Here is a 16420-nt window from a genome sequence, read left to right on the forward strand (position 1 = left end):
AGCCCTACCCCACATAATTGGTCACAAGACGTGGCACATGCACACCATTTGAATGGCAATGCACATCAACTTAGGGGGCGGCCCTCTCAAATATTTTATGGGGGGAGGGGTGAAGGGACCTCAGACCCTAGGAACTGGCTCCTGTGATCACAGTTATGTAGAAGAAACCTAGCAAATTAGACTAAAATGATAAAAACTATAAAACCAGAGTTCAATTTATAAAGCCCTGCTGAGATACAAAAAAGAATAAGTCTTCAGTAAGGACTAGGGTGTGGGTGGCGCTGTGGTCTAAACCACAGAGCCTAGGACTTGCCGATCTGAAGGTCGGCAGTTCGAATCCCCGCAACAGGATGAGTTCTTGTTGTTCAGTCCCAGCTCTTGCCCACATAGCAGTTTGAAAGCACATCAAAGTGCAAGTAGATAAATAGGTACCACTCCGGCGGGAAGGTAAACGGCGTTTCCGTGCGCTGCTCTGGTTCGCCAGAAGCAGCTTAGTCATGCTGGCCACATGACCTGGAAGCTGTCTGTGGACAAACGCCGGCTCCATCAGCCTATAGAGTGAGATGAGCGCCATAACCCCAGAGTCATCTGCGACTGGACCTAATGGTCAGGGGTACCTTTACCTTTACCTAAGGACTAGAAGTTCAACTGGAAGGGATTTCCAAAAAATTGGGCCCACACTACTGAATGTACAGGCTCCTTGTGGGTATGAGCTGTGTGTCCAAGTCATGGGGGCCCACTAACAGCGACCCCCAAAGACCTCAAGGATCAAAAGGAGAGATATACAGGGTCAGGCTCTTGGTCTGTATCCTGCTCTACTTTTGATTCCTTGGAGTTACCGTATTTTCCGCCCTATAGGACGCACTTTTTCCCCTCCAAAAATGAAGGGGAAATCTGGGTGCGTCCTATGGGGCGAATGCAGGCTTTTGCTGAAGCTTGGAGAGCGAGAGGGGTCGGTGCGCACCGACCCCTCTCGCTCTCCAGGCTTCAGGAACACATCCGCAGCCTAGGCACCCCTACGGGTGTTGAATGGTTTCTTTAAATGTAAAGGTTCATCATTGTTCCACTCCATGTGTATGTCTTTAAGGGGCCGGAGCAAGGGCCAGAGCAAGATAACGGGACCCAGCTCTACAGCTGTGAAACATAGCAGGTGCTGCTGAGTTGTATTTGATTAAGGCGTGTCAGCATTTGGCTAGAGTATATAAGGAGCAGCACCTAGCTCTCCCATTACCCTGGGGGATGGGTTGGTGGTTGGGTCATGTTTTGTTTGTTAATATATTTAGTGTAAATGGAGTTTTTGTTTTTCTTATTAAAACCTTTAAGTACTTTTTGAGTCCTTTCTTTTTAATGCATGATCTCCCCAGCAAGCTCTCTGCAGCGTTACTATACTGCAAAAAGCCAACATCTTTGGTTATGGGCCCAGCTGCTGAGTGGATGACTGCATATTTTTGGACTCTGAGAAAGGTTTGAAAACTCCTTCTCCTGTTAGCGTAGTTTTTGTGGGTCTGGAAGAGTTCAAGAATGGTTGACCGGGTTCCTGAAGCTGAGAAGGCTCTGGTCTTCCCACAGCTAACAGATGAGAACTATAGTTTATGGTCTTTTCGGGTGGAGGCGCTTTTGACCTCTAGAGAAGTATGGACCTATGTAACTGATGACCCTCCTGACCCTGTAACTAATGCTTGGTCGAAAGGAGATGCAAAAGCCAGGGCGATAATTAATTTGGTAGTCAGCGACCAGCAAGTAGTCTATATAAGAAATAAGAAAACTGCCAAAGAAATGTGGGACAGTCTTGCAGCAGTGCATGTTAGAAAAGAGTCAGCGTCTGCATTGACGTTTTTCAAGCAGTTGTACCAGACGAAGTTGCAGCCTGGTGGTGATTTGGCAGCACACTTGAGACGTCTGGAGGCAATACGCGGCGAATTAATTCGAAGGGACATGGAGGTACCTGATATTCAGTATGTTTTTATCATCCTTTGTTCCCTTAATGAGGACTTTGATGGTATAGCTAGCCAGATATCTGCCGTTCCACCAGCACAATTAACTGTGGAAGGGGTAACGGCAAGATTAATGGGCGAGTTGGATAGAAGGGAGGCTTGTGCCATAAGCACTCCTGTTTCCAGAAAGAATGAGGAACGCCATATGCAAACGTGTGGTGATACAACTGCATTTAAAGCTGCAAAGCGTTGTTGGTTCTGCAATAAGCAAGGACATTTTGCAAAGGACTGCGGAGCCAAAAGAAAGAAAAGTACTCCCAAGTCTGTTTCTGTTAGTCAATCACGGTCGTCAGCCCAGCAGCCGGCATCGTATAGTAGAGACAGAAACGAGCCGCGAGCTTTTCACGCTCGTTCTAAAGATCGTAAAAGAATTAAAGATGCCAAGTGGAAGTCTTTTGTTATCGACTCAGGAGCATCGCAAAATATCTGCAATGATCGAAGCTTGTTTATTTCTTTCGAAGAGGAAATTGGTAATGTACATTTAGCCAATTCACAAGTCCTGCAGTCGCTTGGCAGGGGTACTGTTAAACTTGACTCTTTAAACATTACAATAGCGAACTGCATTTACTGCCCGTCAGTGGACAATTTATTATCAGTAAGGTGCTTTGCTCGTCAAGGCATAACTGTGCGTTTCTTAAAGTCTATGTGTGAGTTTTTCGAGGGGAACAAACGTCTATTGTATGCCCGGGAATCTGATGGTTTATATAGACTGTATTTTCGCACCTACTCCCAATCGCCTATAAATTGCAGAGCAGCACAGTTAAGCCAGGGGTTGAGGAATGTAAGACCACATTCTGGGTGTGTCCACATGGCGCACAGAATTCTGGGACACCTGAATTTTGCTGATGTAATTAAGACAAAGAATATTGTCAATGGCCTCAACTTAAAACCATGTAAATTCTTTATGCAGTGTCTATCCTGTTGCAAGAATAAGATTAAGGTTGCACGCAAGGGTAGGTGCTCAGATAGGAAAGTAACTGAGCCATTTGAGCGTGTACATTGTGATTTAGTTGGGCCACTCCCACCCTCATTAGGAGGTTCTAAGTACTGGCTTACTCTCATAGACCAGTATAGTAGATATTGTTGGACTTATGCAATAGCTGAGAAGTCCCAAGCATTTGAGAAGTACAAGGTTTTTTGCAACTGGGTAAAAACACACTTTAACAAACCAATTAAGAACCTGTTTTCTGACCGGGGCGGGGAATTTGTTTCTGAGGATTTTGAGAAATTTCTGGAAGCGCAGGGGACTACTCATGAGTTATCTTGTCCCCGAAGTCCCTGGCAAAATGGGCTTGTTGAAGTTGTGCAGCGTGACCTGCAGGCAGGGGTTAAAACTTATCTGCACGATGCTAATCTGCCCAAAGACTTTTGGGCTGAAGCACTCCATGCTTTTTGTTATGTTAGAAATCGCAGTTATCATTCTGGTTTAGATGTCACCCCCTATGAGAAGCTGTTTTAAAAACGCCCTAATCTGAAATACCTACGTATTTGGGGTTCAGATGTAATTATGCATTATCCTGCTAAGCAGAAATTGGGTGAACGTAGTGTTCAGGGAAAATTAATGGGCTACCAGCAGGGGGCGTACAGAATTTACATACCAGCAACTGGCAAATTTCATATTACCAGAAGCATGATACAAACTGTAAATTGGAATGGGGTTGCTGTTTTCCAAGATACTGATGGTATAAATGATACTGAGGAAGAAGAGGAAGCAGCAGCAGCAGGAGAAAATGGTGCTTCTGAATTAATAGAAAAAGACAAAAAGCCTGTTGAATCTGATAATTTGTTTGATTTAAAGTCACAGGCACCTGAGGGGAGGTTAGATTCTCTTGAGTTTTCTGACCGTGAGCTTAGCCTACAGGCACCTCTTCAGTCTGACAATGATGATTTACAACCTGAAACTAGTAGTTCACTTAGTCCCATTAAGTCTGAGGAGTCTGACTCTCCTTCCGGACTGAGACGTTCAGATAGAAAGAGGCAGAAACCACAACGATTCGCAGATGAACATTTTAATACTGTGTATGCCAATAAGGCGGTTTTTGAGCCAAAAAGCTACAATGATGTTCAGAATTTACCTAAGCACCAAGCTGCAAATTGGTATAAAGCTATGAACTCTGAGATAGCTTCTTTAAAAGAGCATAACACTTGGTCTCTTGTACCACAAACCCCAGATATGAGACTTATTGATTCAAAATGGGTTTATAGAGTTAAAATTAATGACAAAAATGAAGTTGTAAGGTACAAGGCAAGACTAGTTGCTAAGGGTTTTCAACAAATTCCAGGCGAAGATTATGATTTGTGCTATTCACCAAGTGTAAAATATGAAACAGTTAAGCTTCTGTTAAAAGATGCATCACAACGTGGACATTCTGTTTATCACCTAGATATAAAAACTGCATATTTGTTTGCAGATTTAAAAGAACAAATTTTTATGCGTGTCCCTGAAGGCATAGACGCTGCTGAAGGTTTGGTATGCAAATTAAATAAATCCCTTTATGGTCTGCACCAAAGTGGAAGGAATTGGCACCAAACTTTAGCAAAAGAATTGCTAGATATTGGTTTTTCACAAGGAAAGGCAGACAATTGTGTGTTTATAAAGGAAAGGGCAAACTCTGTAACAAAAATATGTGTGTATGTAGATGACGTATTAATTTCTACAAAAACTAAACAGGAATATGAACAGGTAGTTTCACAGTTACAGAAGAAGTTTGATGTGGTGGAATTAGGCATAGCTAAAAATTACTTATCCATGCAAATTGAGAAAGGCAAAAATGGATCTTTTCTGGTTCATCAAACTGCAAAAATTGATGATCTAGTTGAAATGCTACGTTTAGAAAATGCAAATGGGAAGGAAACACCTATGGTGTGTGGTTTCACCTTTACAGGTGAAGCTAAGCCATTTCCTAACAAAACTTTGTATCGTTCTGCTATAGGCAAGCTAAATTTCATTCAAAGAATCTCAAGACCAGATATAACTTATGCTTTTCACTTTCTGGCAAAATTTGTGGAAAAGCCCACTACACAATGTTTCTCTGCTCTTAAGAGAGTGGTAATGTACCTTAAACATACCAAACATTATAGGTTGCAGTTTACACCCAGTATTGATAAAGGTTTTGAAATTTTCTGCGATGCATCTCATGCAGTAGAACAAAATAATTGCAGGGGTGTGTCTGGTATGGTGTTTTGTTATAACGGTTGTCCATTTGAATGGAAGTCCCAGACACAAACCATTATTTGTCTCTCCACAACAGAGAGTGAATTATGTGCATGCGTTCAGGCCACTCGTGATGTAGAATGGTATCTGCAAGTATTTGCAGACCTACAGATGCAAGTAACACTACCAGTAAAAGTTTACCTTGATTCCCAGAGTGGACTTGCTATCCTGTGTTCAGAGACCAATACGCAGCGCACTAGAGTCTTAAGATTACGTTTAGAATTTGTAAAGAAACTAATTGCTGATGAAATGGTTGTATTTAAATATGTTCCAGGTGACAATCAAATTGCGGACATTTTTACTAAAGCTCTTCCAAAGGTTACACATGAAAAACATGTACAAAGTATGCTTTATGTTTTTGTTCCACAATGATGAACCGCAGGGGAAATGTTGAATGGTTTCTTTAAATGTAAAGGTTCATCATTGTTCCACTCCATGTGTATGTCTTTAAGGGGCCGGAGCAAGGGCCAGAGCAAGATAACGGGACCCAGCTCTACAGCTGTGAAACATAGCAGGTGCTGCTGAGTTGTATTTGATTAAGGCGTGTCAGCATTTGGCTAGAGTATATAAGGAGCAGCACCTAGCTCTCCCATTACCCTGGGGGATGGGTTGGTGGTTGGGTCATGTTTTGTTTGTTAATATATTTAGTGTTAATGGAGTTTTTGTTTTTCTTATTAAAACCTTCTTTAAGTTATTTTTGAGTCCCTTCTTTTTAATGCATGGTCTCCCCAGCAAGCTCTCTGCAGCGTCACTATACTGCAAAAAGCCAACAACGGGAGGTCCGGCAGGGATGTCTAGGCTGCGGATAGCAGCCTGCTGCCCAGCGCGAGGGGCGCCCTGAAGCAGAGTGCCCCCCGCGCCAAGCAGACATCCGCAGCGTGGGGAGCCTTGCAGGAGTTCCCTGCAGGGCTCCCCACGCTGCGGATAGCAGCCTGCCGCCCCGCAGGGGGGGCGCCCTGATGCAGAGCGCCCCTCGCGTGGGGCAGACATCGGCTAGCCCCACAAGCTCGGGGGACAGCAGGGAGGCGCAGAGCCGCCATCCCGCTGTTCCTCGACCTGGTTCTGTTTCCCCGACCTGCTTTTGGGGGGGAAATAAAGGGAATTTTTTTCCCCTTTATTTCCCCCCCAAAAAAACTAGGTGCGTCCTATGGGACGGAGCGTCCTATGGGACGAAAAATACGGTAGTTGTGTATCTCTCAGTGTTAGGCTGTTGGTCCCTCATTGCTTTTTGTGATGGGGCCTTGTACATAACAAAACAACAAGTGGTTCAAAGAAGGCTCTTTGGTGCAGTTACAAAAAGTTGGTCTTTCTTTCTTTTCTTTTTTACTCAAAGCTGTTTCAATAACCTAAAAGCCTATACATCCTGTGGAGAATAAAATGTTGGTCTGCGATAATGACTACACAGTAGGGAACATCTCTCCCACTGCAGTCTGAAATGAGAGCTTCCATGAGCCAGTGGTCTCTTGGTAGCCAAACAATGGCTTTAGAGCCAAGAACGTCAGTGCATCTTCATGTGCGAAGAGGTTGATTTCTACGTATTAGAGAAATTATTTAAAATAGCTTCACCGTGAAATGAAGCAAGTATAAAACCATCCAAGATCCTGGCTTCAGAGGCTCATACTTTTGGCTTTGTTCGCTTTTTTTGCAACTAAATTATATTGTTGAAATGTTTACCCCACAACTTTCCCCCATTTATAAAGATATCAAAGGATTAAATCATTTGCCCAAGGTCATGAAGGCAGCCTTTAGTGGAACTCAAATCTCTCAGTTCCTAAAATATCGTAACCAAACAGCTCCAATCTAGTATAAAATTAGACGTCTGGCTAATGAGAGGTTGAGGGAGATCTGTGAACTTGATCATTAGCTGTCTTGTTTTCAAAGCTAAAGCAGAAAGTTTGGAGAGAACAATTTCTATCGCTGTCTTTCACACACAGAGATAATGGCAGCTTCAGTATTGTATATCATCTAGGACAAGGCTAGGGAACCTGTGGTTTCCAGATGTTATTGGACTACAGCTTCCATGATCCCTACTGACCATGTTGGTTAGGGCTGATGGGAGTTGTAGTCCAAAAACATCTGGACAGGTGGGTGAAGGCTGATCTACTTGTGGTGCTGAATGCACACAGTCTCCTGGCATTTGGAAGCAACATGCATGGTGGAACACCTTCTTGGTAGCCAAAACTATAATCATCTTTCCATATTCTAAGTCTGCTGAAGAGGCTTTTGGTGTGTAGATGGTCTTTAATCTGATGTAAAAGGGGCATTCTTTCATAGGTATGAAAAGGGGAAGTTAAAAAGAAGATGAGGTCCCCCCCATCTCTCTTAAAAAGAGCTTTCTGCTCTGCAAATTACTTTTGTAGACAAGACCCAGCTGGAGTCTTAAGTGGCTGTTTTTGTCAAATCCCATCTGAATCAGATCTGCTGAGGATAAAAAAGCTTTGAGAAATCCAATTCAACCCTCTCCCATCACCTTCTCTTCCTGTCACATCCTTACTGTCCAAAAAGAGAAAAGAAAAAGCCTCAAATTACTGTAGCTTTAAGGCTCTCACGAAGCAATTCCACATTTTTGGATGTGGCTGACCTTCGGACCAATTTCACATTTCTCTCTCCTGGAATTACTTCACTCTTAGCATAGGCAGCAGTTTTAACCAGATTAAATTAGAGGACACCAACGCCCTGCCCCCGCTTTATTCTTCGAGATAGATTTAAATTCTGTAACTAACGGTAGATGTAATTGACAAAGTTTTTTTCACTTGAAAATTATGCTTTGATTACGGGAAATAAGGATGGAACTTCATATCCATCAAAATCTGCAGACGTTCTAGTGCTACCTGTCCAAGACTGCCTATTGGCTATTAAAGGAGATGTACAAGTGAGAGCCTTGTCACTAAGGGCTATGTTTTCTTTACATCAGGATCTTTAAGTTTGATGGCCAATATTTACTCCAAGAACTTGGTTCTCACATGATTTGGATTTCTGTGTGTGGAGGGGGGAAGTCTGGGATGACAGAAGCCATTGCATAGGAGAAGGGCAAGGAAATCGTTTCCCACTGAGAGCAATACAAGACATTCTTCCTTGGCAATCACTCATAGCCAAGTAAGATTGTCTTCCATAAACACAGTTTTAACAGTCTGTAAGTGACTGTGGAGGTCAATTCTGGATCCACACATCCTTCCACAGTGGAGACATAGGTTTCCAGACGGGAGTTGATCAGGGTGAGGGTTTGCCAAGCATGCCTTCCTCTTAGCACATTTCTCCCTTTTGTCCTGAGTTCTAGCATCTTCAATGCCCATGGCATCTTTGGTAAAGGCTGTTCTCCAATTGGAGCACTCACAGATCAGTGTTTCCCAGTTGCCAGTGTTTATATCACATTTTTTTAAGATTTGCCTTGAAAGAATCTTTAAACCTATTTTGTTGACCACCAGCTTTACACTTTCCATTTTTAAGTTTGGAATAGAGTGGTTGCTTTGGAATACGATAATCAGGCATCCACACAACATGACCAGTCCAACAAAGTTGATGTTGAAGAATCATTGCTTCAATACTGGTGATCTTTGCTTCTTCTAGTACACTGGCATTAGTTTGCCTGTCTTCCCAAGTGATGTGTAAAATTTTTCGGATACACTGTTGATGGAATCTTTCAGGGAGTTTGAGATGGTGTTTATAGGTGGTTCATGTTTCAAGAGTGTACAGTAAGGTTGGTAGTACAATAGCTTTGTAAACAAGCATTTTGGTTTCCCTGCGAATGTCCCGGTCCTCAAACACTCTGCACTTCAATCAGGAGAAAGCTGCACTCACAGAGCTCAGGCATTATAGTCCTGCCTTCTGAACAGTGGATGCCCTGCAGAGTCCCACTCTACTTTCTGACTCTTCACCTTCAAGTTTCTACATGCTATGAAGGCTGTAGTAAATATGCTGTTGAAATTCTTACACTGCCAAGTTCTGCACTCAGGCTGTCAATACCACAGACATATCCTTTTTTCGTACAAATATTAATCACAATGTCAAAAGATGCAATGTGTCTGTCAGATCACAATGTCAGAAATAATAGCACCTGTGAACAGAAAATAGAAAACAATTTTTAATTAAAAAATACTATTGGGGATGTGCAATATGTGCAAAAACAATGGAATTCAAGGGCAGTTGTTTAGACAAAGTTTAGATACTATTGCATCCCAAAATGATTCGTTAAGCACCATTCAGTTCCATATTGATAGGGTATTATTTTTATAAGATTGTATTTGGAAATGATGTATTCAAAGGTTGAAGATTTCCCTATGTTTTGAATCTGCTCAAAACTTTTAAAGACTTGCATCCCACCCTACACCCTAATGTTTGCCAGTTGTCACAATAAGCAAAATGTGGAAGTTTATATGATGTTTATTCACAATGGGGGTGGGTGGGGGAGGCAGAGCCCACTTTTACCCTCTATGACAAAATGGATAGATCTGGCACTGGAGGAACCTCACTATCAATCACAGAAACACATAGGGAGCACTTCCTCACCCCCCGGAAGGCTCATATCCCATTGTATCATATTTCCTGTATCACTATGTACGTACTACGTAGCATTCATATGAGGTTCTTCTAGGTGTTCATAAGCTTTCCTGCTTGGGAGGGGAACACACCTGAATGGTAGCTACACAGGTGTCCTCTTCCTCAATTGCTCAGTGATGCGGTCAGCAATATAGAAATTGTTTTGAAGAGATCCATTGTGGAATTGTATCTTCCCCACTTCTTAGCCCTTGTTTCCTTGTGAGATGTGTTGCCTTGCCAGTCTTGCCAGTCAACGCTTCTCTTCCCACTGCGACTCACTCTCTGAAGCAGGAAATTTCTCTTCGCAGTGAAAGCAGCTCAGCGCATGGACTTTCTCAGATTGAGGCAGGTCATCATGGTCCTGCCTACTGTACAAGTAATGGCAGCAGTGTATCAGAAGGGGGATTTTGTAGCAATCTGGCTTTAATGGGAGCACACGTTCTTTTCCAGGAGTTGATTTCATGGATCGACAGGAATCTGACAACAGTTATTTCTTTTGTCCATTGCTCCACACTGAATGCTGAAGAATAAAATACTGGTTGTAATTTCTGTTATGCTTCTTCAGATAGAAGTTTTATCTGAATTGTTGTAGGACAGAAGGGGTATGGGCCTCTTTAAATCACTCAGCCTTTTAGATGCCCATACTCAACAGCTCAACTGAGGAATGCAGAAGTAGTAAAGAGAGAGAGAGAGAGAGAGAGAGAGAAAGAAAGAAAGAAAGAAAGAAAGAGAAAGAAAGAAAGACACTGATATAGAACTCAAAACTTTAGAGTAGGTGTCAGCAACTGGAAGTCCATGGGCCTAGTCCAATTTGCCTAGAAACAGAAACAGGATGGGGAGCTGAATGGAGACAGTTGTATCTGTGCCAGCAAAGCTTTCTGACTATTCATGTTAGAGGGTGAAAGTTCTGGTACAATACCTCCCTCCTCACCCCAACCCTATTCTGGAATCTGAAAAAATGAGACTCAAAAGTCTTCATATTGATTTTCATTCAGTAGTATTCAAAAATCTCCAGTGAGAATTTAGAGAATTCCATGTAAAGCAACTGCAAAATCCAAAATCCCACATAGCTACATTAATAATTTGAGAAGTGATTGGGAGGTGTGCATGTCAAACTTTGCAACATATCTATTTAAAATTTATGTTCTGAATCCCTACCCCCTTTCCCAGGGAATGGGGAGGAATTGCTCTTCCAGCACTAAACATCCTATTGTTTCACACATGTCTTGCTACATATGGGTACTGATTAGCATGCTGTTCCCACTGGTTTGGGGAATCATAGAATCATAGAGTTGGAATAGACCACAAGGGCCATCGAGTCCAACCCCCTGCCAAGCAGGAAACACCATCAGAGCACTCCTGACATATGGTTGTCAAGCCTCTGCTTAAAGACCTCCAAAGTAGGAGACTCCACCACACTCCTTGGCAGCAAATTCCACTGTCGAACAGCTCTTACTGTCAGGAAGTTCTTCCTAATGTTTAGGTGGAATCTTCTTTCTTGTAGTTTGGATCCATTGCTCCGTGTCTGCTTCTCTGGAGCAGCAGAAAACAACCTTTCTCCCTCCTCTATATGACATCCTTTTATATATTTGAACATGGCTATCATATCACCCCTTAACCTCTTCTCCAGGCTAAACATGCCCAGCTCCCTTAGCCGTTCCTCATAAGGCATCGTTTCCAGGCCTTTGACCATTTTGGCTGCCCTCCTCTGGACACGTTCCAGTTTGTCAGTGTCCTGCTTGAACTGTGGTACCCAGAACTGGACACAGTACTCCAGGTGATGTCTGACCAGAGCAGAATACAGTGGCACTATTACTTCCCTTGATCTAGATGCTATACTCCTATTGATGCAGCCCAGAATTGCATTGACTTTTTTAGCTGCCGCGTCACACTGTTGGCTCATGTCAAGTTTCTGGTCAACCAAGACTCCTAGATCCTTTTCACATGTACTGCTCTCAAGCCAGGTATCACCCATCTTGTATTTGTGCCTCTCATTTTTTTTGCCCAAGTGCTATACTTTACATTTCTCCCTGTTAAAGTTCATCTTGTTTGTTTTGGCCCAGTTCTCTAATCTGTCAAGGTCATTTTGAAGTGTGATCCTGTCCTCTGGGGTGTTAGCCACCCCTCCCAGTTTGGTGTCATCTGCAAATTTGATCAGGATGCCCTTGAGTCCATCATCCAAGTCGTTGATAAAGATGTTGAATAAGACTGGGCCCAAGACAGAACCCTGTGGCACCCCACTAGTCACTCTTCTCCAGGATGAAGAGGAACCATTGATGAGCACCCTTTGGGTTCGGTCAGTCAGCCAGTTACAAATCCACTGAGTGGTAGCATAGTCAAGTCCGCATTTTACCAGCTTCTTTACAAGAATATCATGGGGCACCTTGTCAAATGCCTTGCTGAAATCAAGGTAGGCTACATCCACTGCGTTCCCTTCATCTACCAGGCTTGTAATTCTGTCAAAAAACGAGATCAGGTTAGTCTGACATGACTTATTTTTCAGAAATCCATGCTGACTATTGGTGATCACAGCATTCCTTTCTAGGTGCTCACAGACTGTTTGCTTAATGATCTGCTCCAGAATCTTCCCTGGTATTGATGTCAGACTGACTGGGCAATAATTATTTGGGTCCTCTCTTTTCCCCTTTTTGAAAATAGGGACAACATTTGCCCTCCTCCAGTCTGCCGGGACTTCGCCTGTTCTCCAGGAATTCTCAAAGATGACTGCCAGTGGTTCTGAGATCACATCTGCCAGCTCTTTTAATACTCTTGGATGCAGTTCATCTGGCCCTGGAGACTTGAATACATCTGTTCCCTTACCCATCTCCAAGACAGCCTTCTACCACAGCCTTATGTATTAGGCAGTCTCATATTTTGCTCTGGATAGAGTCTATGAGTCCCCCATTTCACCTTCTTCAAGTAGCTTGCAGGTTGCACATTTACCTGGCATTAACCTCCAATGAACAAATTGCTAATTTCTTCCAGGTTAATAATGTGCATAGAAACCAGGCTGCAAGAAAGATTGACAGATGAGGTTTTTATAGCAAGCACTGTTAGGGAAATCTTCCTGACAGATTCACTGCTGCTCAGCAGGCTGGATAAAGTTTGGCCTTGTCTTCTCTTCTGGGCTTCTGGGGACTCTGCAGTAAGGAAGCACCCTCTGGACTATGATGGTTGTGACCAGAGGGAACAGCAGGAATGGGCATGTCGAAGCACAGAGGCAGCACTTGATGTGCCAGGGAGGAAAGGAGAAGGAAGCTTGTTCTTCAAACCTGCAATTTTTTCCTCTCCAGGGAAACCTAGCCATAGGGAGAAAATGGGATTGGTGGATGCATATCCCAGCACATTATGTGGAATAGCTTTGAATACACAGATTGTGAGGGAAAGTTCCGAAATAACAATGAGCATGCAGTATAGAGGAAGATGGAGAAAAGCTTGGGGTTTGAGAGCATTCTGGGGGAACGGCTAGAAAAGAACGCTAACAGAGGACTAAAAACATTTTTTATACTGTGTGTGAGCTCAGCTACTAGATTTTGCATTAATGCTTTTCTCCATAAATTAGTGTACAGTTAAAGCCATGTAGCAGTTTAGTTCCCCTTAATCGTGAGCTGAATTCTACAGTTATTTCTTTAGCTCTTCCCACAAAAAGGTGGCAGGGGCCATTGCTGAACCAACTCTTTTGCTACATACCTGGTACAGATTGGGGAAAGTAATATTTTTAAAACTGCCTTCTCATTGAAATTTGATATGCCCATGTTAGAGTTATTGAAGGTGACAGTGGGAATTATTTGTTTGGGGAAGATTTTAGCCGATTCTGCTATACATTGCCACATGAGCTTTGGTACTTCTTTCTCAGTTGTCTTCTCCTTTCTTTCCAACAGAAGAGCTCAGACTTCTATAAGACTCCTCCATCTTTGCTCCGGCGATTGTATGATGGCCAAGGGATTTCCTATGAGGCACTGCTCAGACTGTCAGGCAAAGAGGAAGCCAGTAAGTCCTGTTCCCCTCACCTTCCGAATAGTTACGGCAGTTTCCCATGAAACAGAAGAGCAAATTTGGCATTTAGGCAACTCAAGTCACCTTGGTTACTTGAAAAGCCTTTTTTGTAAGCTGATTTGAGGCTTTTTCTTACAATCAAGAGGTATATAAATTTTATGAAATAAAAATAAAGTATGAAATAACAAACCGAAAATGGGACATTTTTATGTTTTTCGTTCGAAGTACGTTCTATGAAGTCTACTTTACAATAGCAGCAAGCATTCCAGCAGAGAGCCAGACAAGCTATGCATGGAATAGAATAGATTTGGGGGTTGCCTTCACATATATGAACCACCCTCAGATTTCTGTTGTAATTATTACAATCCAAGGAGCTCAAGATTTTTCACCTTCCCACTACTTCAAAATGCTAATGATTTTTTAAAATCTTCACAAGGACTCTATTTAGTAGGTTAGTCTGAGAGACAGTGACTGCCCCAAGGTCATCTAATGTGATTAACAGCTGAATGGGGAACTGAGCTCTGCTCTCCCTCCCAGGTCCTAGTCCAACATTTGGATGAAGGGGAGGTTTGCAGCGGCAGCCAGAAATGTAAATCTAAATGCAGGACAAGCCACACCTACAACAAAATGAACATCGTGTGTGAGAGTTTAATCACCCTTGGATTTGGGATGGGAAAATTTCTAGAGAGAATTGGGAATATTTCTATCAAAGCAAAATGCAAGCTGTATTTCCTGGCAGGAATAACAATAACACCATAAGATATCAAAAGATGTAGTCAACACCTGAAAGTGTCATTCAGCGACAAAAGTTTTCAGCCCAATTATTTCAGAATATTCTTGATGACACCATTGGTCATCAGCAGTTAAATAGGCTATGCACTGGAATCCTAATAAAAACATGAACACACAAAGAAAAAAAACCATGAAATAAGGACTTAAGAGAGGTGTAGAACACCACTGCTTGTGCATTAGCATAATCTCTAAAGGCACCCAGTTCATCAAGGGCCTTGATAAGTAAGCCCCCTGCTGACTATTAGAAAGCACACTGCTCCCTGGAAAGTAAGTTAAGTCCATAGATCTTCACCCAAAGTATTTAAGATCTTAATGTTAAATTAAAAACTCACTACTTTAGTCCCAGCAGGCATCTGTTCCACCTTACAAACCAATCATGGCCTGGAGTTGTGTATTGTGCCTTGGTAGCCCAGAACCCCTGTTCTTTCTTTTTTTCAGATCCTCAGGCACTTGCCTCTTCCCAGAAACGTAAGTCAGCTCTTATTTTGCTTGCTTTACACACCAGGAGGTCCCTGGGCTATGGCTTGATCCCTAATGATTGCTTGAAGCGGCTGTTGGAGGGTGAGGCTAAGGGCTCAACCAGACTTGTGCTTGCCCTGTCACTTCCCCCGGGAAAACCCGATCTTTACCGCTGAATCGGAGCAAACATCAGGTTTTCTCCAAATTGACGTTTGCTCCAATTTAGCACTAAAGAGTGGATTTTCTGGGGGGGAACAGCGGGGGAAAGGCTTGGACCTGTGGGTAGAAAGCACAGGATGAGATGAAAAACACTCATACTCCTGCTTTCTAGGCACAGAACAAGTGGAAGTTTGGACAAGCCCTAAGGTTGCTTACAGCCACCTAGTGAATTTATGGTGGAGGAAACATTTTCATGCGAGAGTCACAGTCTAATAAGGTTTTTAAACCATGCGTAAAAAGCAGAAGAAGCTGAAATGGGGCTCTTTGCCTCATCTCCAGCCACCCATATATTTCACTCTGGGGGGTTTCTGTCCTCTCTCTTCCCCTCTGGTACTTGGCATTTATAGCATGACCAGTCCGGGCCAATGGCTTCACTGAGGCCAGGATTCCCAATGGCACTGCAGTAAGAGTGATGGAAGTAGTTCCTAGGATGACTGGCATAAGAATTAGGTAGAAGTGTGTGCAGGTGAGACTGGAGACAGCATGTAAGAATGATAGAATGAGACAGGAAGAAGAAAAGAGGGCAGTTTTCTGCTTGTGATAAAAAGTGATGAGAGAGTGAAAAGAAGACTTCTGACTGTTGATTAAGACTGCAATCCTATACACACTTACCCTATACACACTTACCCAGGAGTAAGTCCCATTTTACCCGAATAGATGGGTAAAGGATTGTTCTGTAATGCTGCAGTCCTAAACCTGGTTAGTGAGGAGTAACCTCCAATTAACTCTGTGGGCTTACCTCTGAGTAAACATGCAAAGGATTACAATTGAAAGCAATGCCCCACAGGGGGGAAAGAATCTGTTATCTTTGCCACTGTCAGTTCCAGATGATGATGATGATTATATTATTACTATTATAATTATTATTATTCCCTGCCCATCTGAGTGTGCTGCCACAGAATAGGCAATGGCAGGCGGTATGACAAAGAAAAAATGGCTGGAATCTCTTAAGAATCACTTATTTGTGACCATTGGAGTCATCCCTGATGATCAGAATGCAAGTATCTAATCAGAGTCTACAAGAAAGTCACCCAAACACCACCATAGCAGATTTAGAAGCCATTCATTACAATAGTCCTGTTATTTCTTTTCTAAAATCTGAAATCCAGCTGATACTTTGACCTGTTGTAACCCTCTTGTTTTTCTCTGTAGGAGACATGCATGATTTCTTTGTTGGACTCATGGGGAAAAGGACCACAGAGCCTGGTAG

At 42.8% G+C, this 16420-nt stretch overlaps 2 protein-coding genes across 2 annotated transcripts in view; both read left to right on the forward strand.

The window, feature by feature from the left end:
• ADCY6 (adenylate cyclase 6) overlaps window positions 1-16420 on the forward strand; it is a 934310-nt gene that overhangs the window by 739469 nt on the left and 178421 nt on the right. The gene's annotated exons all lie outside the window — the stretch shown is intronic.
• Window positions 1-16420, forward strand: part of TAC3 (tachykinin precursor 3) — a 34074-nt gene that overhangs the window by 12659 nt on the left and 4995 nt on the right. The window contains exons 3-5 of the mRNA XM_083485646.1: window positions 13626-13734; window positions 14971-15000; window positions 16363-16416. Coding sequence (XP_083341772.1) covers window positions 13626-13734; window positions 14971-15000; window positions 16363-16416 — 193 coding nt within the window. The remainder of the gene's footprint in view (window positions 1-13625; window positions 13735-14970; window positions 15001-16362; window positions 16417-16420) is intronic.

This window comes from Podarcis liolepis (assembly GCF_965112155.1).
Source record: "Podarcis liolepis genome assembly, chromosome: 2".
Classification (NCBI taxonomy): Eukaryota; Metazoa; Chordata; class Lepidosauria; order Squamata; family Lacertidae; genus Podarcis; species Podarcis liolepis.